Genomic DNA, 27257 nt, shown 5'->3' on the forward strand with positions numbered 1-27257 from the left:
CCTAACCACGGAGGAGAGGAAGCGGAGGCAGGCTTCCCCGACTCCCCTACTTTGCTCCTCTGCTCCTTTCCTCCTCCCTACGGCACCCCACCTGACTTGTGGGGGCAAAGGGAGGAGGGAGCGGTAAGGAAGTAAGGACCTTACCTGACAGGCGCCGCTGTAACCCAGCATCTCATACAAGTGTCATAGATGAACTCTTTCTCACAGGATGCCCTTATGGGCTCTTTGGAGACCCCCACCCCACCCCGCTTCACTGGGCAGACCTGCTGAGCACAGTCTCAAAATAATCAAGCCTGGCTACCTCCACATCTCCCTGTAGCTGACAGCAAGCAGTCACCCGCCCTGCCCCCCCCCCGAGACCTGGCCCCTTGCTCTGCCAGCATCTGAGCTTTAGCTAGAGCCCCGGGTTTCTGAACCTCGGCGCTGTTGGCGTCGTGTGATTATTATTTGTTCTGGGCACTGTCGTGTATTTAGCAGCATTCCTGGGTCTATCCGCTAGATGCCAGTAGCACCCCTCCCTCTGGCTGCGACAATAACCACGTCCTCAAGACACTGCCAAATGTCTCCCCTAGGGGGCAGAAGTGCACCTGGTTGAAAACCACTGGATTAGACTATCCCAGGCAAGAGTTAATCAAAAACTTTCAGCACGCTCCAAATTCCAGGAGACACTTTAAGCTCACTGAACACTTACTTGGCTTGAAGAGGCACGAATCTCTCCCCTCCTCTAAACACTCACTAAGCTTTTTCGCCCACACTTTCTATTTCACAGCCTAAAAGAGGGGGCTAATGAGCCAAGAGTGGTAAAACCTGGTTGTGGCCACCCCCCTCCCAGAAATCCTGCACAAATGGTCTTTTCTTTTTAGAATTCCGGGGGCATTTGTCACTTTTTATAGTCAACATTTATTGCAAGAGGGGACACATTCGATCTGAGCACACCATAGGGACAGGAAAAGGGCTGCGTTGAATATTCGGTTCAGGGACGCTATAATGGATTGAAAACAAATGTACATGACATTGAGGGAGAAAATGGACTTAATAAGAAAACCATTTTAGGCATATACAGCTTACTTGATAAAATTACATTTTGAGGTGGGGTCTAAAGTGGAAAGAACTGGAGGAAAGTTCCATGTCTTCCTGCAAGGCCTCTCATTTCATTATATATTTTTATGTAGCTGAGAGTCATTCTAGTTCATCCCTGGTCTTGTCTTCCCCAAGATGTAAGGGAAGCAAAGGATGCAGCAAGAGCTGGTGGGCAGGAGGAAGGAAGACAGAGAACGGGGCAGTCATTCTTCTTGCTCCTTTTTGTTCTACACTGTATTGTCCAAAAAAGCATTTACATCCAGGAATGCTTTTATGAATGGATAACTTGGTTCTATTTCAAACTAATAACTCTAACTTCATGGGAAAAGTAAGTCATGAAGTTCAATATTTCATTGTCAACAGCAGAAAAAGAAATTCAACATTGAACCTTCAGAGCATGAAGAAAGTTGAGCCAATTTACAATGGAGCCAGAGAAGAGAGGAGGGAGGGACTGTCACCAAATCTTCAGTACTGTTCTCTTTCAGTAGTGAATTAAAGTGTGAGCCTGTGACACAGGTGACTTCTCAGGACAGCTTTGAAAATTGTTGTTGTAGCTTATCAGCTATCTGCAGTAACTAAACCCACTGACTTTGAAAAAAAAAAGAAATCCCGGTCAAGACAGCATGAGCACTTAAAGAACTTTAATTACATTTTCTAACAGCTTTTAGTTCCTTTCCCTTCCCCACTGTCACAGAAGACAAAGAGACAAGTTTCTCCAACACTCATAAAATCCCTTTATTGGCTACTGTGAAAGCCCCTGTGTGTTTTAAGTGCCTGGTGGTCAGACACCCAAAAGCTTGTGAGTCGGTTAGAATTCTGTGCCAGTGTTGTCTCACCAACCAAAAGACCAGGTGGGCATTCTAGCAAAAGTGAAAGTGAATTTTTAGTAAGAGCTGAACTTCCCCATGAGGTGCTGCCCGTCAACTACTAGAATTCTGCAATTCCCTGTCCCCACACTCCAAAATTTCAATAAGTTCTGAAAACAAAGGTTTTCGCATAAGCTGGTGGCACGCTCCTGACAACCAAGCCTGACACTTATGGGCTACTTAGCATCTTTGCTCATCTGTTTCTTGCAAATATTGTACATTTTGTGTCAGAAATATTAATATGTGGACTTACAGGGGGCCGTTCCAGCCTCTATCAGTGGAGTTCCATAACACACAGTATGTGCAAAATATTATCTTTCTAAAATCAAAAAAAAAAATCAGAGTTTGAAGAAAATATTTGTCCCACAGAGTTTAGCTTAAGGAACTGTGTTTCTACAGTAGCCTGAACGTGTGCCCAAGTTTCACTGGTGCCAGGAAAAGTTCTGAGGAGCTCATGTACCACGGTGTCTTTAGTCTCTCAGGGAAGTGAGAATGTCTAGAACGTTCTGTATCCCAGTGAAGGAAGGCAAAGCTTTGGGAATAAAATCCTCCACATCCTCCTTATAGGAATTTTCTTGGTGGAAGACTGTATTCCTGCCCCAAACCCCAGACAGTCTGACAGATAATGAACACATATTTTTCCTCTAAGGTGATTCATTTTCGTTAAAAGCACTGTCTTCTATGGGGTTGGAAGAGAGGGAACAACAACAACAAAAGGATTGGAAAGAGTGTCTATTAGTGTGAGTACCAGCTGTTCCTTGATCCAGCAATATTAACAATTTACCATATTTAGAAAGTGATTCTCTGGATGCAGAGTTTGGCTTAACCTGGGCTCTGCCACTTAAGGAGAACAGAACTTGCCCAAGAAAATGATGTTTCGAGTTTTGTTGTGCCTGATGATGTAAATAAATGGGTGGTCAGCATTGAATTCATCCTTGTGTTGTAGGATTCGTGATCCTGGCACCTCTATGGAATCCCCACCATCTTCAGTTATTTCTAAGCACACTCTGTGAATAACATTTGAGAGGGCCACTCCCTTGGCCTCTGACATTCCAGAGAAATCAGATGTATCCTCATTAAAGATAGTTTTCAGCCCTAGGTTTTCCAGACTAGCCTTGGGATCAATCATCTTTTCCACCTTAAATTTTGGAATGGAGAGTTTGACTTTGGCATTGGCCATGGTGCTGGGGTTGGTCCACTGCAAGAGTGTCTCTGAGTTGAGTTGTTTTTCAACCTGAAGGACAAAAAGGAGAGGAAATTACTTTTTTTTTATTTCCAATCGTAAAAGATCCTGCTTGTTTTAAAACATAAAATGTCATCGTGAGCCAAGTCTCAAAGCAGCACAGACGGATCATCAAAGATGCAATCAGCCTTGCAGTTCTGCTCTGTGACTAGGTTCTCTTAAAAATGGTCCATGCAGCCACCTAGTATTGTTCTCCTCCACTCACTCTACCACATTGGTCCCTTTGCTTTAAAATGTATGAGGCCATCTCTTTTAAACTACAGAGCAGCACTGTAGAAATGAATGCATGGATTATGATGTTACATGGATAATAGTGGAGTAAGTAAAAAATCAGAAGGGCTTTATGCAAAATATTTATTGAATGCTTGTTTTATTTTCTCTACTAGGAAACCCAGAATATTTGTATCCTAGGAATGGCATCAAATTTAATAAGTCAAATAAAAGCTTAAGGTGCTCCTTCTCAAATGAGACTTTGAACTGTCTAGGATCCTTCTTTAAGATCAGAGGTGATGAATGTGTCCATTTCAGTTGGTTATTTTAAAAATGAGAGAGATGCGATGATGCATAAAATGATTTAGTCATAAAATTCTTCACTGAGCGAATCTTAAATTGCTCCTTGCCCTTCCAATCGCCCCACTGGCTAGAGGAGAAACACGCATACAACAGAGAATGATAACACCTTGACTGTTATATCTGGGGCAGTCCTGCACCACAGCTACTCAGATGAAGCCTATAAAAATCAGGGCGATGACAAGGTCACAAGCTGGCCACAAGTTTTCTTTTTTCTTTTTTTAATGGAGGAAGGAACCATTAGATTCTCTTGCTAATCTATGATAAGTCTTTTTTTCAATGGAAACTCTTTAATTTAAGACAAATTATGAGTGTTATGGGTAACTAGAATTTTTGAGCCAAAAAGTATATCCTTTTGCCCACTTACTACCTGGCAGTGAGAAGACAGGACAAAATTCGTCCATATATCAAAAAGGTCATTTAGAAGAGGGAAAAAGCTTTTTTTTCAAATTGTATCCCCCCAGAATGTATATGTTGAAGTCCTAATCCACAGTGCCTTGGAATATGACCTTATTTGGAAATAGGATCCTTGTAGATATAATTAGTTAAGATGCAGTCATTAGGGTGGGCCCTAACCCAATATGACTGGTGTCCTTTTTATAAGAAGGGAAAATCTGGACACAGATAAAGACACGCATTCACACTGCAGGAAAAGAATGAGACCAAGGCATGAAGTGGGAGAGAAAAAGAGAGAAGAGTGACTCAAAGAAGAATGAAGATGGGAATTATAATTCAGCTAATAAAGTGATGGATAAAACATAATGAGAACTAAAGTAGCAGACAGGATGGGGACCACGTTAGACCGTCCCCTGGAAAGTCAGGGAGTAAGGGAGGCATGACTGGAGATGAGGCAGGTGATCTGTGGGTCCCTCAAGAGCCCCTCCTTTCTGGCCAAGGTCTTCGACCGGCGGAGTGGGTGAGGGAGAGCCAGGAGGGGAGGGGCTGCGGGAGACCAGCGGGCCCTGCCGGGCTGCACGGGGCTGCCAGAGCAGAGGGGAAGCCGGAAGGACACTCCCAGTCTGCTGAGATCTCTGCTGTTACTTAAACCCCGTGCCTCTACCGGCATAGAAGTGTAGTACAATCTCAGATATGTGTGTGCATTAAAAGAACTTTTCAAAGTCCACAGAATGTGCAACTCAGAGCCCGACCCCCTGAAGTCAGCTGTGGACCTGAGCGAAAAATCTGTCAGCGTTGGCTCGTCAACTGTGACACACACACCACACTAACGCAAGACGCAAACAACCGCGGCGCCAGCCTGCGGTTAAGAACACAGGTTCCAACCACCTTCCAGGGCTCACATTCCGATTCCACCTCCCACCCACGGCTTCTGTGACCACGGACCAGCTACCTACCCCTCTGTGCCTCGCCCCCTCGCTGGTAGACCCGAGTGCGGTAAGAATTGCTAACTCCGACTGCGCACGTGGGCAAGGCATATTTCCTGGCGCATTGTGAATGCCAGATAAATATGAGCTGTCTTAATATTAAGGAGAATGGTCCCAAAAGAACCATGAAAGCTTTGGAGACGACTAGCCAAATGGCCCGTAAGGAGGGCTGCCTGTGTCCCCCCCCCCCCCCCCCCCCCCCCGCCGCAGCCGCACGGAGCCCCGCCCGCGCGTCTCCAAGGCTCCGCGGCACCCGCGTGCTGAACACCCGCTCCCTCCTCACCTGCTCCAGCCCCGCGGACCCATCCTCCACATCCTTGGGCAGCAGGATGAGCATGCTGAGGTGCTTGTTTTGAAAGGGAAGCTCTATGACCTTACAGTTAATACCGTCAATGTGGCCCATACAGAACGTGGCCTCCGTATTCATCATCTGCACTGGTTTGGTGTCCGTCTGTAAAAGGAGAAGAAATTTGCTCTGCTTGCTTTTCACACACACACCACACGCGCACACACACCCCCAAATCTATACACGTATATATACACAAACAACTATACACACATATACATCAATTTGTTCTTTTTTTTAAATACAATTTGTTCTTGATATAATTTCAGATCATTATGGCTTGAAGCTGCAGCCACGGGGACCCACGCCATTAGAGGCTGTCCTGTCAAGAGTTTATGACTTCTTTTGAAAACCTATTTGTGTGCTTTATAATTATAGGAACTGTACATAATATAATACTGTATTTACATATATAAAACATTAAAAATAAGACAGGATGACTGGAAATATAGGCAAACTTCAACTTCATCTTTATAGATGCCTGTAATTACAAGGTCTTTAAACCATGCCTGGTGGAACTCACTTGAAAGTAAATCCTAGTGCAAGGCTACATATCCATTTACACAGCTCAAGCACAGTTCTGAGTCTGCGCTCTTAACACAACTCAGATCTCATCAAATGAGACCAAATCAAACCATCATATAGATTCCTGGGGTTTCCTCTAAGGTCCTCTAAGGAAATGGGTCAATTTTCTAGTCTCGGTTCTTTGGTTTCATTTATAGAAGAGGCACTTTACCGATTTATATGAATTATTTTTGATGTGGGATATGGCCTCATTATTCACTCAACAGTATTTATAAGGCTTCCCTGCAATACAGGCTTCTAATTCTTCCCCATGACGACTCCCAGCGTGGCGGATGAATAAGCTATACTTTTTTCTTCACAGCCACCAAGTACCTGCCTCAAAGCATCTTATAAATAAAATATCAGAACCACTGACTTCACAATTAACAGGTGAGAAATGAGATCACAGAGGAGCTTATTAACCTAGAGCAGGATTCCCACACAGTCAGCATCTCGTGATGATCCAAAGGCCTCTGATGCTGGGATTCAGTTTGTTTCTCTTCTCTTCTTTTCCTTTCTTACTAATGGTCCCAAATACATGTAGCTATTTTCCTGTTGGTAATTTAGCTCCACCCACTGTGTTATAAGCTCTGTAAGATCTCACTTAGATCAGACCCTGAGGACATTCTGGAAAAAGTGTAAGAGGCTCTGGATTATGGTTCTTTTCCTATACTCGCCTCCCAGCTGTTCATCTCAGGAAAAGCACACTACCTTATGCTCACAGGTAGTGAATGTTAATTTTAATGTTAATTTTCCTCAGCGGAGTGAATTCCTACAGTCCCTTGGGTTGCTATAATTTTACGGATCTATAGTTGGAATCCTCTGAAAGCTACATGCAGCTCGCATACCTTGTTGACTCTGAAAGGGCATTCTTTGGTTTCTGATTCAGGAAATTTCTTCATCCACTTTCCAACAAAGTAGGCAGCATTAACCACAAGGATTTTGGTCTGGTCATTTACGCTGTTGTCAGCTAAAATGTTCTCGAAGCGGCCTGCAAACAATTTTAGGAAACCACAAATTGTACAGCGTTATTCTTCCAAACCACAGCTTATGTGCACATGCATGTCCACTCCCTGGGCATTTAATACTGAGCCCACCATGTAAGGTCTGGTAGGCCAAACCAGCTCATTTCAGAAGGACCCCTCTCTCTCCTTCCATCTTGCCACAATCAGATTTATCAAAGAGACCTAAGGAGGAGAAAGAGGGAGAAAAGGGAAGGAAAAGAAAGGTAGAGGAGGAAAAAGAAAAACACAAGCTACCACTGTTGAATGCCTATGCTGTCCCAGACAATGGCTAGACATCTCATATGCATTTCTCTCCACTTTACAGATCAGCAAACTAAGACTTGGTGTTAAATCACCTGCCCAAGGGTGATTCAGGATTCAAAGCTGGGTCTTTGTGACTCCAAAACCTGTGCTCAGGAAGAAAAATGTGAGAGCACTTACTTCCCACCTGGTCTGTGTTTGGTACTGCTATGTATCTTACCCACTTCTCTCAGGATGATGCTTTGGGGCAAAGATCATTATCCCCATTTTACAGTTGAGGAAACTGAGGCTCAGAGAGGCCAAGTGGCTTTCCTGGGTCACTCAGCTGCAAAGCATGTCTGATGCCAGGACAGCGCTCTCCTCTTCCCGCCTCCCCAAATCGCACCTTGGCTGCATCAAGGTCAGTAGTCACCACCTTAGGCTCCAGAACAACTAACTACCTTCGACCAAAAATCCCCAGTGGAAACAGCTCGAAGGTGATAATCCCTTAACAAAATTAAGTCCTCGCCTTTGAGGAGCATTGACTTTTTCTGCAAAGGATTTTCATTTACCTAATCTCTCTCCATCTTCACCCCAGGGCTCAGGCCACTTCATGGGGCTGTGACTCTGTGTGAAGAGCCTCCAGGGGTTTCATGCTCTGCTGCTCTGCTGCTACCATCTTACAGTTCTTAACACAGTTTTTAATAAAGGGCCCTTCATTTTCATTTTGCACTGGGACCCACAAATGATGTGACCGGGCCCACCAGCACCATATGATGTGTTGAACAGGAAATAGTGTCCCTGAAGAAGTAGGAGGGGGAGGGCTAGTAAGAGGCTGTGCTTCAACTTGAACCTCAAGCTTCTGATTTCAAATTCACAAGTCCTTTCACTCAGCTACCTTCTCCAGTCAAAACCTTAAATTTACACAGACTTTTTAAATGGAGGATGTACCTTGGAGAGAAATTGTAATTATCTAACAATTTTAAAGACAAAACTGTTGCACAGAAATTTAAATTGGAGCTGCTTTTTGCTTATACTTTTTAGAATTATGCCTAACCTGGTATTACTTAGACCAGATTTTTCTTTACATATAAAGCCAAAGAAACTTCATTTTAATAACAAATATATATGTATGTATACATTTGTGTGTGTACATATGTTTCTATGGCTACCATATATTATTTGTTCATATACATTATCTAATTTGATCCTCACAACCACCATGTGAAAATTAAATTATGTGAAAGATAACATATGCCCCACTTTACAGTTTGGTAAACTGAGGCTCCATATCCAAATACCTCAGTTAATAAGTGGCAATGTCTGGATTTGAATCTAGGTCTTGCATGACTCCCAGACCGTGTTCTTTCCAGGCCCCCACTCAGTGAAGAGCCTGGGCTCCATCATTCCTGATTCAGTGCAGCAAGAGGACCACGCTGGCCTTCCTCACAGGGAGTCTGCCTCTCTTGCTACAGAAGTAGATCTCTCCCTAGACTTGGGCCACTTCAGTGGCACCTGAAAAACCCAGTTTGTTCTTTCACAATCAGGTGCTGTGTCACAAGAGGTCCCTCCCTATACAAATAGGTACCCGGGAAGGAGCATGTGAACACTGATTCGCACCCCAAATTCATCTTGGTCTCAATTCCTTTCTAGCAAGAAGGACAACTCACAGAGAATTTTAGTGGAGGGAGGAGTCCGGGAAGGGAGAGGTCTGGGGGAAGCACTGAGCCAGGTGCAGGGCCAGGTAGAGGCTGCAGAAGAGACCTCGGGGCTATCGGGGGACCGACTGGGACGGCAAGTCATGAGACCCAAAACAAGCTTCCACCGTGGTTTGTTTTGTTTTGCTTTTTCTATATGTGTACCTGATTGCCTAAGACCGTCTGCCTTTTTTCCACCATAAATTTGTAGAATTTTTGAGCTGAAAGTGGCCTCAGGGATTATCAAGTCATAGTCCAAGTCCTTCATTTCCAGATTGAAAAACCAGCCTGGAACTTGCCCAAAGCCATACTTCGTCGGGGACACAGCTAAGGCTCCAGGAGGGCACGTGGCAGCTCGCTGGAGAGCAAGCCCGCACGGCGAGGCAGACTAAAACTGAAGCACCCGGAACCTCTGCCAAGTGATGACATGATGCAGGAAATGCCCAGAAATCCAAGTGGTTGGAATGGCTCGACGGGCAAGAATTTAGCTTGTTACCGAAAACAGCCAAGGAAATCCCCAGACGTTCAATTTTATAACTTAGCAGAAAGATGCCTGAGAAGACACGGTCTGTTTACTTAGGGAGTTATAGCAGAATACGTAAAAGATACTTGCCGTCTGTGAGTTCCTTAACTGAGTTGTTGATCTGACTTTTTGTTTCTTCCAATTTATCTTTGAAATCAACGGTCTCCATTTCCTTTGCATAGGGTCTCTTCGTAGAGCTGATGAACTCCTGAAAAACACCAGTTCACAAAATCACAATGTCCGTAAGGCCTGTCGCCAGAGCACGTCACTGTTACACAACTCTAACAGAAGGACTTCTGAATGTCTATTACCATGAATACTCCTTCAGAATCTGTAACCCGATATAAATCAAAACCTCATGTAAAAATCAATGAATTTTCTTTGTATTAATGGTTCATATATTCAGTTCCAAGACAATATCAATTATTAAATGCCTCATCAATTTAGTATCAGTTTGGGGGGAAAAAAGAAACACTATGCTAAATGCACAAAACAATTATAATATAGATTCCAATTCCAGAAACATTAAAATATAAATATATATAAAACGTAAGTATATATATATACTTACATGTGTATGTCTTAGAATAGAAGAAATGTACCAAAAAGAGAACTGTGTGAGAAGAAAAATCTAACCACTGAAATAATGATTCTGTGCTTGCTACTCAAAGTGTGGTCCAAGGACCAAAAGTCGCAGCATCACCTGGGACTTTGTTAAAAATGTAGAATCTCAAGTCCCATCCCAGACCTACTGAATCAGAATCTGCATTTTCAACAAGATTCCCAAGTGATTCATCTACACAGTAAAGATGGAAATACAGTGCTTTACAGAACAGAGCGGTGTTTCTAATTATAATGCTTGCTAAAAATGCAAAACCCTAAATCCTGTCCCTGGCGATCTTGATTCAAGTAATCTGAGGACAGCAATTTGCACTTTTTACAAACACCCGGGTAGATCTGACACAGGTGGCCCTCCTCAGACCACACTTGTTTGTATTGTTACTAGTAAATTGGTAGATGATATACAACCAACAAGAGCAATGGAAAGCAATGGAAATCTCCCTTTTAGATTTGGAAAGCTTGAAATTCTGGCCATCCAAACACAGATTGAATCAACTCCGCATTACTAAAGAAGAGAATGAACATCTATATAGTCGAGGATGTTGGCTATGTGTTTCAAATACAGATTTTTAAAAAATATTATGATATACTCTGGGATCAAATTATGGACATCACAGTGTTCTTTATATGATTCAAGAAATAGCTGAAATTATCACAGCTACCTTATATAGATACCCACATGACCAGCCTTGTCCAATAAACAGAACCTATTTGTGACTGATGAAAACCATTAATTCATACAGTTATTATTTTTCTTCTTGATTTTGAGAAACATCAGGAGAACACTGTGCGCATAAACAAATGAGGTAAAGAACTTAAAATGTGGTCCCAGGCCACATGCCCTGCTGTTTAAGAAGAAAGAGGTTTAAATCCTGAGCTGTCTTGCATCTTTAGAGATACATTTATTAGAGAGTTAATAACCCCATTTTCCATTTCTCTCAGGGAGGAAGCTAAGAGGAAGGGTGGGATCCTGCAAGTGTTTGAGAAGGAAAAGGAAGCTCACAGCTTCCCTATATTTTAAACTACACTATGTGACTGCAGTTGATTCCTGCTCTACTTAACCTCTCCACTAGAACTAATTTATTTTAAATGAATCATAAATGAGCATCTTAGGAATTAATTTCACAGGAAAAAAGGTTGTTGGTCCAAGCATGAGAAAATGCCACTCCTGGTAAACAGTCAAATCTCTAATTGCTTTGAACCACTTACTGTGGAAGGATTCAGAGATTTGTCCACGTACAGCCGTTTGATTAATTTCAGTGAGTAAAAGGAACTAAGTTTGTTGACATCCGATGTTACTGTCTGAAATCCAAAGGGCACATCTTTGACATTTTCAAAATGAAGGACCTGTGAAGAGAGGAAAACCCATGACCCGTGAAGCATCGCGTCTTCCCGCTGCAATGGACACATGGTCATGGTCAGCCTCCTGGGGCTTCATCCTGACCATTGATTGTTCCTGGAAAGCAAGGTTTCTCCACCTCAGCGGTACTGACGTATCAGCCTGGACAATTCTGTGTTGTAGGGGGGCTTTCTTGAATATCCTCGCCTACTGGGTGCCAGAAATGCTCCTTCCTCCATTTGTGACAACAAAAATGTCTTCAAATGTTGCCCAGTGTCCCGGAGAAGGCTGGGGTAGGGAAGGGGGAAAACTGTCCCCAGCTGAGAAACCCTGCCATAAAGGCCCCTCTGCTCTTGAATTGACTCTAAGGAAAATGAGCCCTTTCTTCAGAATGATGCCTCTCTGCCCTTTTCCAAACTTGGAAAAGAGGGAAGTTGAGTTCTGATTTCTATCCAATTTAGAGACAAGAAGAAAGAGATTAATTCCAAAGAGACAATCACTAGGCAGGAATCAGATTCCAGGATAGAGGTGTCTCTAACCGGGGCCTATCTAGTCCCCTCAGTTGCTCTAACAACTGCCAAATGGCTGATGCATCACTGAATGTAGGCAGCTGCTGGAGATGGGGGGTTGCCCAGGAGGGCTACAGTCAGATAGCCTGCCTTTGCATCCCAGCCTGTACATACTAGAAATGCAATCCTGCTCAACAGTTCAGAACCTCACCTTCCCCTCTGTAAAATGGACTGAGGATACCTACTCTTCTGAGTTGCTATGAGGCATACAGACATTCTGTGCAGCACACCTAAAATATCATATGGATTCAAAACGTTAGTAATTATTCTTATAGTAATGTTCTAAGCCACGCAAAACTAGGATGTTATCTCCTAGGGGGCTTAAATCCTTTTATTTTGTTCGTAACTTTTCCATTGTGCCAATCAATAGCCCAGAGTCCACTCTGTTTCATCGAGCCCAAAACGTGTTGACAGGATAAGGTGATTCTCTCCTCATTCCTCACTCATAATAACCATGTGCTGATGCCACACCTCAGGTAACATCACTAAACGGACACAATGTACGGATGAGTCACACAGCCTCAGTATCGAAGGGACAAACGGGCTGGTCTGAGGCCGTGCCTAACTCTCATGCCTAATGACAGGCAAAAGGACCAGAAAATTAAAGGACCCAAGTAACTACCGCAGGCGAACAACTGCATGTCCTGAAAAGACCTTCGTTATTATTACTGAGGAACAGACTCCCTGCCAGGAAGTCGCCTTTCTGTCCCCTCTCTAATGGGAGATGAGAAATGAGGAATGAGAGATGGCATAAGGATTGGGAGTTGAAAGAGGAGGACAGATGAGAAGATACAGCTCCTCTTCCCACAAAGGAAGTTTCCTTGTCAAGTCCCAGTCAACTGTGAGTGTAAATTCTTCAACTTGACCCAAATTACATTCTGTGGGCCACACTTTTGGGGGATTTATGGGTATAAGAAGAACCCCCTTTTTAAATGCTTATGACCTCACAGCAAGAAAGTATCTGTTGAACTAGAATGATCAAAGAATAATAATGGAATGGAATTGACGGGCTTCCACTTACTATCTAAAGGTAACTGGTTGGGGATGGGGGTGAAATGGGTAAAGGGGTTCTGAAGGTGCAAACTTCCATTTATAAAATAAGTCATGAGTATGTAATGCACAGCATGGGGACTATACTTAAGAATACTGTATTGCATGTTTGCAAGTTGCTAAGAGAGTAGATCTTAAAAGTTCTCAACACAAGAAAAAAATTTTTGACACAACATTGTAAAATGACTGTAACTCAATAAAAGAAAAAATTAAAAAAAAAAGAAAAGAAAAAGAAAGCCCAAATATGAAACAAACCAAATAAAACATGATTTAGTGGGAAAAAAAAGAAAAAAAATTTCTAACTCTGTATGGTGACGGCTATTAACTAGATTTGATGTGATGGTCATTTTGTGATATATACAAATATTGATCATTATATGGTATACCTGAAACTAATATGTTATATGTCAATTATACCTCAATTTTTAAGAATCATAAAATAAAAGTAAATAAGGACTTAAAATGTTAACAACCTGGAAAATCATCTCATCTGAGGGTCTAAGAATTTTACAAAGAGAGTCAACCATAGCCAAAAAGAAACTCTTAAAATTTTTATTTATATGTGTACACATGTATATACATACACCTATAAGCATGTGTGTGTGTGTGTAAAACATCGTCTTAGTCCATTCTTCTCAGATGGCACTCTCAAGCCCCAGGGAGTATTGTCAAAAATAAGCACAGCCCATCTTATTCATCCATGTTACTTAAAGGCAGATCATTTTAAACATTATTTCTATATTGAAATCAGCATGGATATATTTCATCTATCCCACAGGGATCTAGAACAGGGTAGAACACATTATAGACTAGAATGCAGCTGAGCCTGCATCTTGCTAGAAAGCATGATGCCGCAAGTGACTTCTGTGCATCAGAGAGGGGTACAGAGTTACACTGTTGCTGGTCGGGGTGTTTGCAGGAGAACATCTGATAAACAACATCTTGATGGATGCTTAACAACTAAACAGGCAGAAAGATGTCGGGCGACTTGCCAAAGACTACCTGTTAGTGGAGAACGTGTGATCACCTAGTGGATCCCCAGGTTTTCTAGCACAACATAGTGTCTGTTCTAAACAGGCACTATGGGCTGCAGGACAGATAAGGAGCCTTCACATTTAAAGCCAGATGAAGTGAGTGAGAGAAATGCGCCATCCTGAGCAGTTCTGACTGCAGAGCCTCCTTCCTCTCTCCCTGGGCGCTGCCTACGTGTTCTAATAAGTCTGCTCCCACTCAAAGCAGAAACCAGGTGTGTGGGTCTTACCTGACCAATTTCGTTCGCTGTGTCACCTTTGGCACCTACTTGGGCAAGTGACAGAGAAGTGGAGAGACAGATTGGAGAGAAGAGGACATTGCCCGCTGGCTCCTTTTCACACAGTTGTTTGAACAGGTCAACTGCAAATGCTGAATTTGCCAGTTGCAGGGCATCCATTGTGGGCCTGGAACAAAGAACAAGGGTGAGGTTATTTCTAAAGCATCTTTAATGTGTTCTCAACTGCACTCTGCCAAGGCAATAAAAATTGTAGTCAAACAAAGTAATGGTCTTGGGTAGAAAAGAGGAAGGAATTTTCAGTAATTTTAAAGCCAGTGGTGGAAAAAACATCTGAGCGAATGTCCTAAGGTCTGAATGTCCAGCATGCGAGGTCCTCTGTGTGTACAGCTCTGCCCAGAATCTCCAAATTCGGGTTCGCTTGGCTACAATGGCTATTTTTGGGAGCCCAGTGGTCATGCCTCTTCCTCTGCATGCGGTCAGAACAATTGACAGCACTGATCAAAATCCGAGGGTTTTATTTATCCATATTGTTTTAGTTAGGATTTAGGTTCAACTATACAAAATTGAATTTTTTGTAGATCAAAAATAGTCAAATCACAGCAGTTTTGAGTGGTTAAAGTTAACATTTAGTAAGTGTTATGGGCCGCACTGTGTCCCCTCCTCAAAAGATATGTCGAAGTCCCACCCTTGGGTACCTATGAATGTGACCTTATTTGGAAATAGGGTCTATGCAGATTTAATCAAATCGAGGTCTTCAGCGTGGTCCTAATCTGATACGATTGGTGTCCTTATAAAAGACACAAAGACGGACATACACAGAGGGAAGATGATGTGAAAACACGCAGGGAGAAGGCCATGTGACCACAGAGGCAGAGATTATTGGAGTGATGCTTTCACGAGCCAAGGACACCAAGGATCATGGGCAACACTAGAAGCAAGAGAAAGGCATGGAACAGATTCTCCCCTAGAGCTTGCAGGGAGAGCCCAGCTCTGCCAGCACCTTGATTTCAGACTTCTGGCCTCCAGAATTGTGGGAGGATAAATTTCTACTGTTTTAAGCCACCCAATTTGTGGTTCTTTACTACAACAGCCCTAGGAGACTAATACAATAAGTAATGCCTTCGTAGGGCACCCGGCACCCAGCAGTGTTTAATAAACAAGGAAGGAGGCTCTGCTATTGTTTCTGTGGTTAGTACATGACCTACTATGTGGAAGATACTACACAACGTGTTGTAAGGATCACCTGAGTTCTCTGCCCTGCCCACTTCTCTGAGTTTCCCATCTCTTTGGGAAGATACGTAGACAAGTGAGTGGAGTCAGGGCTTCCTGTGCCATGTGAGCAGCAGAACAAGGAACATGGGAGGTAAAGGAAAAAGAGAGAGAGGGCAGCTTCAGCTAAAAATATGGAGCCTGGTAAAGTGGCCACAGCAGCAGTGAGCCTCTGCTCCTGTCTGAGAACCTGCATTCTGATGCACAGCTTCTCCAGGTGGTGTCCATAGACCCATGGTGGTCCCTAAGACCCTTCCAGTGGGTCCATGAGGTCAAAACGCTTCATGATAATACTTAGACACTATTTGCCTTTCACTCTCAATCTCTCACAAATACACAGTGTTTTCCAGAGGCCAGATGACGTGTCTGCTTCCTTGGAAGCAGACCAGCACGAGGTGAGCAGAGGGCAAGGAGACAGGAATGGAAGTGTGGGGCGTTTCGACCACTATGTCCACCACGGGGAAATTAAAAGAACTGTCTCTAAAGGTTTGGGGAATCCCAAACAGGCTTTCAGGACAAGACTTTCAGAACAAGAAATCTGGCTTATCTCCAGCTGCAAATTTAACACTGATAATGCTGAGTTCATCTATGACTAAAATTCGACACCAGCTATTTCTCCACCAAATAGAAAAGCCTAAATGAGCTATTTCTTCAACAAATAGAGAAGCCTAAACCCAAATCCCCGTGAACTTCTCAAAACTTCAACAACTCAAGGCCTACCCACACTAATAATAATATGAAAACATACCAACTGTGCTTTAACAAACACCAGTAGTTCTTCTCAGCATGTATTTCCAACCACCCAAGAGGAGAAATTAGAATAATTTTGCATAGTTCATAACAAAATTTAAAGTCTGATTTCCTTTGTGTCTTTAAGGCCTTGAAGTTATCTGCTGAGGGAGTTGACTGCAAACACTTAAAAGTGGATCCAAGAGGTTGATCAAAGGGTAAGGAAATGCCATTTCATTCCACTGAGGTATTATTTATTCATTCATTATAACATTTTGAGATTCATTTCACCTAATGGCTCCACGTGAGTACAAGGTCATGGTGGCTTTTAGTACAGCTAATTACACAATATGATGAACACTGTGTTGCAATTCAAGGCTTAGATTCAGTCCCTGTTGGAAAATGTAAATCAAAGGCACACCTGACATCTGAGGTGTCCATAGCAGCAAATGATCACCAGCTAAGTAATCAATCAAATACTGTATAGTAAATCTGATCTGTTGCTTGGTGGTGATTTGTCCCAAGTGACCTAAAAACACTGTCAAGCTGATCTGGTTTGAGGCAGTTCAAGGGATGATTTTGGCCACGGGCAATTGCCACCTTGCTGTGCGGCAACACAAAGCATTTAAACAAATCTCAGCAACTTTAGCACTACATTCCCAGGAAAATTTAGCACTGCACAGACCATTTTGCATGAGCAAATGCTATAAAAATCACAGGTTCAAAAATAGAGATTAGCAATTCTTAAATAGTAAATTTACATGTCTAATGACGTGTTCAGTGCTAAAATCTCTGCAGATCTCTTTTCATTTGATTATCACATTGTTACAGAAATAACGTCCTTCATTTTCATAAAAACCTTCTAATGAAAATAATAAATAAAGAGAATTTTATTTACAGCTCCAATGTAGAAACCTCTACATCTTTTAGTCACTTAAAGGTTTAAGAGGCACTTTTATTTTAACCAGGGAAACGTAAGATGGAAGTTTAGGTAGTAATACAAATGCAACACACAAGCAACAAAGAGTTGTAAGAATTTAATTGTAAAGTTGCCTTTTTTTTTTAATTTGCAGTATGTCCTAAAGTCACAAACCTTTAAAGTGGGACAAGATCTTGGAATGGATCTAGTCTGGCCCCACCTCTTCATTTTACAGATGAGGAAAGGGAGGCCAACAGCGATGAAGTGAGTCTCCCAGGCCACCCACGCGGGGAGTGAGAGTGGTAAAACCAGACCTAGCACTCACTTCTGTGTCCCAGCGCGGGAGTTCCGACCACACCTTGTCACCCTCCTTCTCAGCAGTTGCGTCTTTGCTGGCATTTGTTCTCTCAGGGGTCCTTAGAGTTCCAAAAATCCTATGTATCCTGATTACTCTTTTAGAAATAACAAGATACCTTACATGTTTTCTTCTTTTTCCTTTCTTACATTTTTTTTTCATCAACATAGAACTTTTTTCCTGATTTTCCTACTTGAAGAACGTCTTGTTCTCATTCTGCCACTTACGTTGCAAATTTTTAATATTATATTGCTTTCATTTAATTATTAACTGAGTACCTGATAATGTGTGTCAGGCACTGAGCTAGATATTAAGAAATCCAAGGTGAACACAGAATGGTCCCTGCCTCCAAGGAGCATGGCGTGTGTTGTTGGCGTACAGAGTGTCTTGATGGGGGGCAAAGTTATGGTGCTGCCCTGAGGGGAGACAGCACACTCACAGTAGGATTCTCAGTGAGGTCTCCTCGGAGACAGTGACATCTGTTAAGTCCCATTACAGATGAGTCCTAAAGAATAAGAAGGAGTTAGCCATGCAAGAATGCGTGCCAGAGAGAAGTGAAAGAGTTCAGAGACGGTCAGGAGTCCCGAATGAACGTCAGGAGGGGCGGGGAGCTCACTTCTCTAGACTTGCAGCTGCTCATCAGCCCTTGCACCAAGATTTCTCAGACTTTTTATCTGTAGACCATGCGGGTGAGATAAAGGCCCTTTTGGGGAGCCGGTCCTTAGGTAATGCCTTGAGAAATTTTGCCTATTACAACAGCTATAATGAAATGTCTAAAAACACAGTCTCTGCTGTTTACTTTCTAAACTCACAAGGAAAAAAGTCAGAGCCAGATTAAGAAAGCAGGAGATCGTGCAGCTTCTGTCATGTGAAGGAGTATCAGGAGGATTAATGAAGTGATGAAATAAGCAAACGCACATGAAAAGTACTTTGTTAGCCGGAAAGGACGCCGTGGCTCTTAATAATGTTAATTTTTAATTTCAGATGGTGGGGGAGCCTGTGCTTTGCTCAGATGCTCTGAGACATCACATCTGTTCCCATCTGCTTAGAAGCCTGATCTTGACCGCTGAGCCATCCCACTGCTGCCTAACAGTAAACTGGAGCCAGGCTCGCCATACCAGAACGCCCAAGACTGCTGAGACTCATACCATCAAAGTTAACCTACAACCCAGAGGGACTGAAGTGGCAGGATTCAGGTGTTAGGAAGCAAAGATTCAACAAAAAAAAAAACCTGACTCATACAGAGAATTCTTTCTTCAGACAAGCTTCCATCTCTCCACCCATCCAAGAACCCATCAAACACCTGCATATGTTGGTGGGGACTGGGCTTGGACGCCTAATTCTACTCAAAACCTCTTCAGTGATGTAGGGGTGACAAAGCTGTTAAAAAAAAATCCATGGTGTTCAGGAGCAGTCCACTCATTGTGAGTTTGAAGGCTTGGATTCCACTTTATCCTGCCCCATATAAGCTAGGGGACTGTGTTCACCACTTTACCGCTATGAGTCCCTGATCCTCATCCACTCAGTTCTGCAAATCTGAGCCTAATCTGATCACAAGCCTAGTCTGTTAAGCTGACCTTTAGTGGGACACACTTAAAGAAAGCCATCAAAACAGTGGCATCAATGAGGAAGAAACTATGAACAACCTATGCGAAAAGTCGCCCGAGAACACACCTTTGAAATCTGTGACTTGCTTCAAGTATCCTGACACCCAGAAACAGGGAGGGAGGATATTTGCTGCCTGGAAGAATGCGATTGCAAATAAGTGGATGCTGACTGGATGCTTTAAAATGCCCAAAAGAGCACATCCGAAGTCTGAATCTCACCCCACAGGGCCAACCAGGAAGGGGAGCCAGACACTCATATGCAGCTCCACTTTCTCCAGGTTTTGAGCCACACTCTTTCTGAAACTAGCACGGCAAAACTCATTCTGAGTTCCAAGGTAGGGCTGAAAATGCCCTCAGAATAACCTTCTCCTTGGCAAATCACCGCTGGGCACCCCCACCACCAAAACCTCCCAACCATGCTGTTTCTTCATATTCTTACCTTGCGCGGTTAAGTGATTTTGCTCCCTGCCTGGCTTTCCTAGCTCCCAAAGGACTGGGCGCTGGAAATGCAGCCCACGTGAGGGTATATAGCTGTACTGACACCGACAGTCTACCCTTGAAAATAAGCCATTTTGTCGACTTTTTTCACCATCTCAAATCAGCTCAAAGAATTATTTTCTTTTAAGACTTGCCAAAGAGGAAATCCCCAGCCCTGCTACCCACACTTTGCTTACCTGAGGTTATAGCGATCCTGGGAAACACAGGGGAAAGGAAAACCAGGTGCAGAAGGACCTTGATGTGGAAGGAAGTCTGTGGGGCAGAAGCAGAGGCCTGGCTCACCTGGGCGTCTCCCGGGCCACGCCCATTGTTACCACGCCCAAACTGCCCTCCCTCGGTCCCTCCCACTTCTGCATTCTCAGCTCTTATTCATGCCTCTTGGCAGCTTGTCCACGATTGAAAAAAAAATGATTCAGGATGAAGTTGCTGTTGTCTGCCCAGCTTCTAAAGGCCTCCAACATGCTCAGGCAGGAAGGGGCTGTCGGTGGATCCAGCCTTGGGCTGAATACATATATACAAAAGGGTAATCCTAGAAACCCACGTGGGACCGGAAGGTGAAATGTTATATAAAATAGAAGGAATATGTGATGGTCGTAATAATTCATACTTCTTAAATATGGTGGCACCACAGAAAGCACCCTAACCTCATTCTGCTAGGTGCCAAAAGAGGTAGCCACCTTTTAAACAGAAAGGTGATCACAAAAGAAAGAAGAAGATATATAAATTAAATTAATTATACTTAGCAAAATATGTAGTACCAAACTGATGGAAGAAATTGTTGATGGGGTTCCCAATAAAATAGGTTGATTAGGATTACCCAGCTTTGTCCTGAAATCTCTCTGCAGGTGGAGCCTGCTGTTTGCATTTTCCTGTCTTCCTCAGCTCCTTCTTTCAGGAGGACCCACTCCTTTCCTACAGAAGCTGTTCTCAGGAAGGGACTTGTAACTGAACCAATTACTTATCTGCTGTGCTCGCCTAATATTCTCTGTTGTTCATTTACCACACTGTCTCACAATAATCTCTTTACTGTAGGTCTCCTTTATCTCACTATGAGAATCTTAAAGGTAAGGACCAAGACTCACGCATTTTTGTAATGCCAACACTTGGTATGGTCTTGATAGACAATGTGTAGTCAATTAATGCTTGTCGACTAAATGAATGAGAGCAACACATTTTGCTAAACTAAGAGTGACTAATAGCTTCCCTTCCCCCCATGCCCCGGGTATCTGATTACCAACTAGGATCAAAGTCATACATTAAATGAGTTAAACTCTGAAAGTAGAATTTCAGCCATCAGGGGAGCAACTAGAGGCAAGAAGGTCGTAAGAGGGTGAAGTGGGCAGGATATTTCTTGACAATAACACTATCCAGCAGTAGTAGGGAAATACGGGTTTAAGAGCCGAATCATAAATTTGGAAACTGACTCTACCACTCACTGCTTGAGAAATCCTAGACAGAGTGCTTAACCTCTCTAGCCTCAGTTTCCTCATTTGTAACATGAGACACATCCATACATGAAGAGACAGACAATACATAGAAAGTGTACGGTGCAACCCGTGGTTATTACTGCCACTTTGCCTAGTCCTCAGGCAGGACAGGCTTGCAGAATCATCATAATGGCCAAAAGGCTGGTGCAAAATATTCGCAATTAATTCACTAAACTCATTTATTGACTACCTGCTGCATGCTTGCTACTGTGATCCAAAAATTTTAAGAGACTTGCACTTAAATCAGAAATCTTAAACCTGAAATCTTTGTCCATTGTCCCTTTTGATGTCTGAATTCCCTCTACAACACTTCTGCTGAGTGCTTGCCCAACCTGGGCAGAAACACTTCCAGAGACAGGGATTCACAATGCCCAAGGAAGCCCAAACATAATTTTGACTCTTGGAAATAAATGTTTCTTTAAAAGAAAAATTAGTAGGAAATGATATACCTGCTTGTAGGAGGAAGCATTTTCTCTATAATTCCAAAAATAATCTATAATTTTCTTATCTCTCTTTTATTTACCACAAAACCATGTTATTGACTTTGTATCTGAAAGAGTAGATTTGGGGGGTAAGGGATAGAAGGGAAGAAATACCACTTCACGAATTAGCCATTCGTTCATTATACAATTTTATCAAGCAATAATTTCCTGTAGTTCAACAAAAGTAGTCATCAGCCCAAATATTTAATAGCCTAGGAGACTGTTTTGTTGGTATTTTTTTCTCACCTGTAGGTTGAAACATTGCAAATATTATAACTTGATTACTCAGCACCCTGGCTGGGGACGGCTTGACACACCCAGGCACTCCCGGGAACAACTCAAAGGAGCTTTGTTGCAGCATGCTCAGAATCGTTTTCTCCCTCTCTCCCTTCTTTTCCAAGAAGGCGAATTTCAGCCACAAACTCTTGAGCGCTCTCCCCAAATACCTACAAAACATCAAGTTTTTTTTCCCCACTGATGAGTGTGATTCCCACCGACGCAGATGACAGCTCTCCCGAACAACAAAGGAATAGACCAGAATCTTTAGCGTTTCCAACAATTCACAGAAATCGCACAATAAAGGTTCCCTCTAGTTGCTGAGGACTGTTATCTCCTTTTCACACATGGAGAAACTGAGTCAGGAAAGATAAGGCAACTTTACCTTAGTGCTTCTGACTCAGACAGAAAAAAAATGTCCAAAACCACAGATTTAGAATCCTTTACCCTATGTCCACTTCGAGAATCCAACTGCTTAATATGCTTTCCTGCTTCTTATCTTATCATCTTCTAGTGTTTGAGAAGCCTAAAATTTCATCTAGAAGGTGTTTTATATTAAATGATAACCTGTTTTGGAATATAAGTTGCATGAATTCTGCTAATTTACATAAATTTACATGAAAGTCTACTAAGAAGGAAACTTAAGGGGGAAAAATAATGAAGAGAGTGGGGAAAAAATAAAGAACAGGACCCCAAAGGTAAACCACAGATAAGCAGGTTTAAGTGGCGTAATTTGCCTTCAAAATCCTTAACAGTGTGTGTAAAGTGATAGCCAAGCAGAAAGTTCAGTATCGAATCACATGGATTTGGTTGATGGATGTGGAGAAAAGAGAAGTGACAGTGTGAGAAAGACGATTCATCCTGGAGTCAGTTCTGAGCCACACTCCACTGCTCGCTGTGTATTAATCATCAGCAAAAAATTCAACTTCTCTGGGCCTCAAAATCTTGCAAAGTGAAACTGAAGAAGGGGTTGGACCCCTTCTCCTTATGTTCTTTTTGGATGTAACGGTCAAAGAGCAAAAGCCTGTCTTTATGTAACCCAAAAGAGCTCAATTACTCTAGAAAATGGATGTGGAATGCCTTTGGATGTGACAAAAAAAAATGAAATAAAAATTAAACACATTAGTTCATTAATAACTGGGTTTTAATCCATTAGTTGACAGAGCAATGTGATCTGGTGACTTCACATTTAGTTGTTCAAATAGCTATATATGTAAAAGATTTTCTAATTTTCTTTTCATGTATAATTCTTACAGGACAAAAGGAATAAATATAAGAATCAAAATGCAATCTTACCAAAATATCCAGGAAAAATAAAGTTTCAATACAACTGGTAGAAATGTAAATTGGTCAACTCTTCCAGGAAATAATTTAGCAATATGTCACCTTTTTAATATTCATCTCCTTCAACCCAATAATACAGCTTTTAGAAGTCTTTCTTAAGGAAATAATTACAGAAAAGGTCAATGATTAATGTACAGAAATGTCCATAGTAGTATTATTTATAACAGAAAAACTAGATGCTAGCTAAACATCTGTCAATAAGGAAAAAACTAAATAAAAGTTTTCAAAGAGTAATACTCACAAGATTAAGTTACATAAGAGTAGATTAAGAAATATATATACATATGGGAACTCTGGTTTCTTGCTGTAATGCATTTAAGGTTGTTTGACATGTGTATGTTTGTGTGTGTGTCTGTGTACTTACAAGATTTAAAGAAAATGCATAAAATAATTTTAACAGTAGTTATCTCTGGCTAATGAAATTAAAGACGATTTTTAGTTTCTTTCTACAGTTTCCTGTACCTTCCAAATTTCCTACAGTCATCATATATCATTTCTTATGATTAAAAAGTTTTATTTCTTAACCAGTTACTTTCCAAAAGCTGTCTGCCACAACTAGGCTTTTGCACGAGAAGTCTCCAGTCAACCAATGACTACTGTGCTCTGCAACAGATACTTTCTATCTTAGTTCCTCATAAAAGGCTACACAAGCCTTTTTTAAGTTGTGTTTCTTAAGCAGTAGAAATTCCAGAGTTTTCCTTGACGAGGTCTAGGACCGCTCCATGGGCCAGCAGAAGTGATGTCACAGCAACCCATCCCGACAGCTGCCGAAATGAGCCGGGCCAGGGAGCACGGGAGCCCGAAGAGCTGGGGCACAGGAGCACCTCCGGGAAGATCCCCGCCCCAGGAGGGGAGCACAAGTTGGGACAGGCTTGACCCTCTTTCTCCTCCACCTCCTCCCTCCTCCGCGCACCGGCCCGCGTGCTGACTCAGTGGCTGCGTCATCTCTGCCTCGCTACCTGATGCAATAAGGCGCTCAGGGAGAAGCGCTGCTCAGCTCTAAGGGAAACCTGGCCAGGGCCAGTCCGAATCCCTTGTCTCCAAACAGTGAAACCGAGGCCCACAGTGCCTTGCATTTTTTTTTTAAGTGATATGAGTAAGACCTTTTACTACATGTCTTGTGATAATCATTTTAAGTTCTATTTTTATTCCACTTTATAAATGAAAAGGAGGCACAGGACTGGTGAGTAATGCTCTTAAACTTTCCACCTGTATTAATCACCATAGTCTTGTGTTTAATCTGAGATTAGATGGGTACATTTAACTAAATGTACCCATTTAATGTGGAATGCAGGCTGTATTATGTGGAATATAAGAAGTACTCCCTCCTTTAATGAGCATTAGTTTTGTGTGATGACAGGACCACTTAAATGAGAGAGAGAATGGAAGAAGTCACACGTCTCAGAAACATGAAGCCAACTGGCTTCACGTGGAAAGGGAAGGAATTCTCAAGGAGGCTTCCAGGGAGTCAGGGGGAAGAGGAAGAAATGTATGAATCCAGCCATCCTATGTATGGAGGGCACCATGCTAGGATATGTGTTAAGCCGTAGTCTCCACCTCCTAAGAGGGGATTTAAGGGCGATTCTGTCCATCCAGTGTCCTCACACCCCCATACCTGGAGGACTCTGGGATCCGCTTGTTGTAGCTCCAAGTCCTTTCAGTGTAGAAACTCACGACCAGACATTTCTTCACTGTGCCCCATTCTGTCCTTGTACCCCTTCATTCACACCCATTTATTGTGAGCAATCCCTGGACCCTGAGCCACAGGAAGGGCAGGACCACGTGTGGTTTCTCTCTGCATCCTTACTCCCCTCCTAGAGCTCACGCACTGCTCTGCACACTACACATTAAATAAACATGTCTGAAATTTGTAAAAGGACACACGAGTGGGGATCTAGTAGTAGAGAGCAGTAAATTATTTGTGACCACAGCATGGTGCAGACAGCAATCGCTATGAAAGGAAGTGGTGTCCTCTTCTAAGAAAGAGAGTAGCTATTTGAATATTTTGGAACATAAAGAATTAAAAATTATAGCAGGTAAATCAAGGTTTTCTCTTTTTTTAGCAGTTAGATCAAAATGCTTGTGTATGCTACTGGTTCTTCAACACTGCTGTGCAACAGAATCACGTAGGGTGGGGAGTGGGGGATCAGGAGAGGAAGTGCCATCAAATTGCATGTTCCCAGACCCAAATCCCCAGAGATTGTGATTTGATGGGTTTAGACCCTGGAGTCTGAAATCCTTCCCATGGTTTAGAACTGGATTTTCACAGATCATACTTTCAAAATCATAGGCTTCTGGCAGATTCCACCCTGACATAGGTCATCCAATAGTGAGCACTGATTCTGGTATGAGATTTGCTGGTTCCCAGCTCTGCTTTTTGACTCCATGGCTTTCAGCAAACCACTAAAATTTCCCGTTGCCTCAGTCTCATCTGTAAAATGGGGGTGACATTAGCAACTCCTCACAGGGTTAGGATGAGGACTAAATGAGATAATACAGGTAAAGTGCTTAGACTAATGCCTGCCACCAATAAACGTCCAATAAATATTAACCATCATGATATTTACTCTCTAAAAACTGTACTGAAGTTACATATCTCAGAGAGATTATTTTTCCTTTATAGTAAATATAAAGAAAAAAATTTTATTTATTTGGGGGGAGTAATTAGATTTATTTATTTATGTTTAGAGGGGGTACTGGAGATTGAACCCAGGACCTGTGCATGCTAAACATGCACTCTACCACTTGAGCTATACAACTCCCCCCCGGGTACAACTTTTTAATTGGAAGAAAAATCGATAGTTTTTAAAGCTTGAGAGGAATTAAGACTTATTGACTGTATCACACACACATATATATATGCACATACACATACACACACAATTTATGTGAAATTTCCACTTTCTACATTTAGGTCTGGGTGTCTTACAAACAGCAAAGAGAATAAATATGAAAAGCAAGTAAAAGTGAAGTTTACTGTGGTGAGAGAGGAGGATTGAGACTTTGAAGAGAGGAGTCTGTATTTGATATTTCATATTAAATAATGGATATTTATCACTACTACCACTATGACAACTTATATTATGTTTTGCAGTTTATATGTTTTTATTGTACACCCAACCTTTTCATCTTTCAACTTTCATACAGAAAGTTTATGTATATTATCCCTTTCAAAGTCAGTTATATGTTATGGTGCCAATTTTACAAATGAGGAAATTGATATTGGAAACTTAAGTAATTGCTAGTAAGAGATGGAGTCCAGCAGACACCCAGAAACCCAGAAACCCAGAATCCAAACCCTGAGTCTGTACAAATACCACACCACCCTCCACTGCTAAAAACAAAAAAGAAAAAAAAAGTTTAAGGGTAAATACTGAATTCTAAATATAGATCAAGAATGAAAGAAAATTAATGAAACAAAGAAAATTCCTTACTCATTTACTATCAGTTTTCTTTTCAAAGGAGATCTAGAAGAGGAAGCCCAAAGACTCACCACAAGCAGAACCACCATCCTGGCTCACCTGGTTAGAATCAAGCTCCATCCTGCCTGAGGCTCAGTGCCGTTCACTGGCCAGGAGTCTCCCCTGCCCTCCACGATAGCGCTTCCCCCACGTCATTACGGAATCCTGATTCTTGCACAGCCCTAAACAGAGCTATATTGTCAGCTACACCACTTGTTAATATCACAAGATGATGTAGTCACTCTCCTTGTGTAAAATAACATGTTCTTTTTTTTTCTTCTTTAATGGAGGTGCTGGGGATTGAACCCAGGACCCCATGCAAGCTAAGCATGTGCTCAACCACTGAAATATACCCATCCCCCCAAAATACCGTGTTCTTGATAAAAGTCTTAACACCCACTTTTTTCAAGCTCTAAGTAGTCCAGGATTTGATGAGCATACTAGCATTTACCTACTGTCACCAGTC

The 27257-nt window shown here is 42.3% G+C and overlaps 1 protein-coding gene across 2 annotated transcripts; it reads right to left on the reverse strand.

Annotated features, from left to right (window-relative positions):
* Window positions 1-1704: 1704 nt before the first annotated feature.
* On the reverse strand, window positions 1705-26985 carry SERPINB5 (serpin family B member 5). Of its 2 annotated transcripts, XM_015240496.3 has the most exons (8): window positions 21957-22151; window positions 19918-19993; window positions 14356-14530; window positions 11346-11483; window positions 9606-9723; window positions 6900-7042; window positions 5425-5592; window positions 1705-3180 (listed from the first exon to the last, which is right to left on the reverse strand). In XM_015240496.3, the coding sequence occupies exons 1-8, from the start codon at window positions 22069-22071 to the stop codon at window positions 2788-2790; spliced, it is 1326 nt and encodes a 441-aa protein (XP_015095982.2). In that variant the 5' UTR covers window positions 22072-22151; the 3' UTR covers window positions 1705-2787. The 2 variants fall into 2 exon arrangements, with proteins under 2 accessions (XP_015095982.2, XP_072808194.1); XM_072952093.1 differs by lacking the exons at window positions 19918-19993; window positions 21957-22151 and adding an exon at window positions 26852-26985.
* Window positions 26986-27257: the final 272 nt, after the last annotated feature.

The sequence above is a fragment of the Vicugna pacos genome, chromosome 30, assembly GCF_048564905.1.
Source record: "Vicugna pacos chromosome 30, VicPac4, whole genome shotgun sequence".
NCBI classification, from domain to species: Eukaryota; Metazoa; Chordata; class Mammalia; order Artiodactyla; family Camelidae; genus Vicugna; species Vicugna pacos.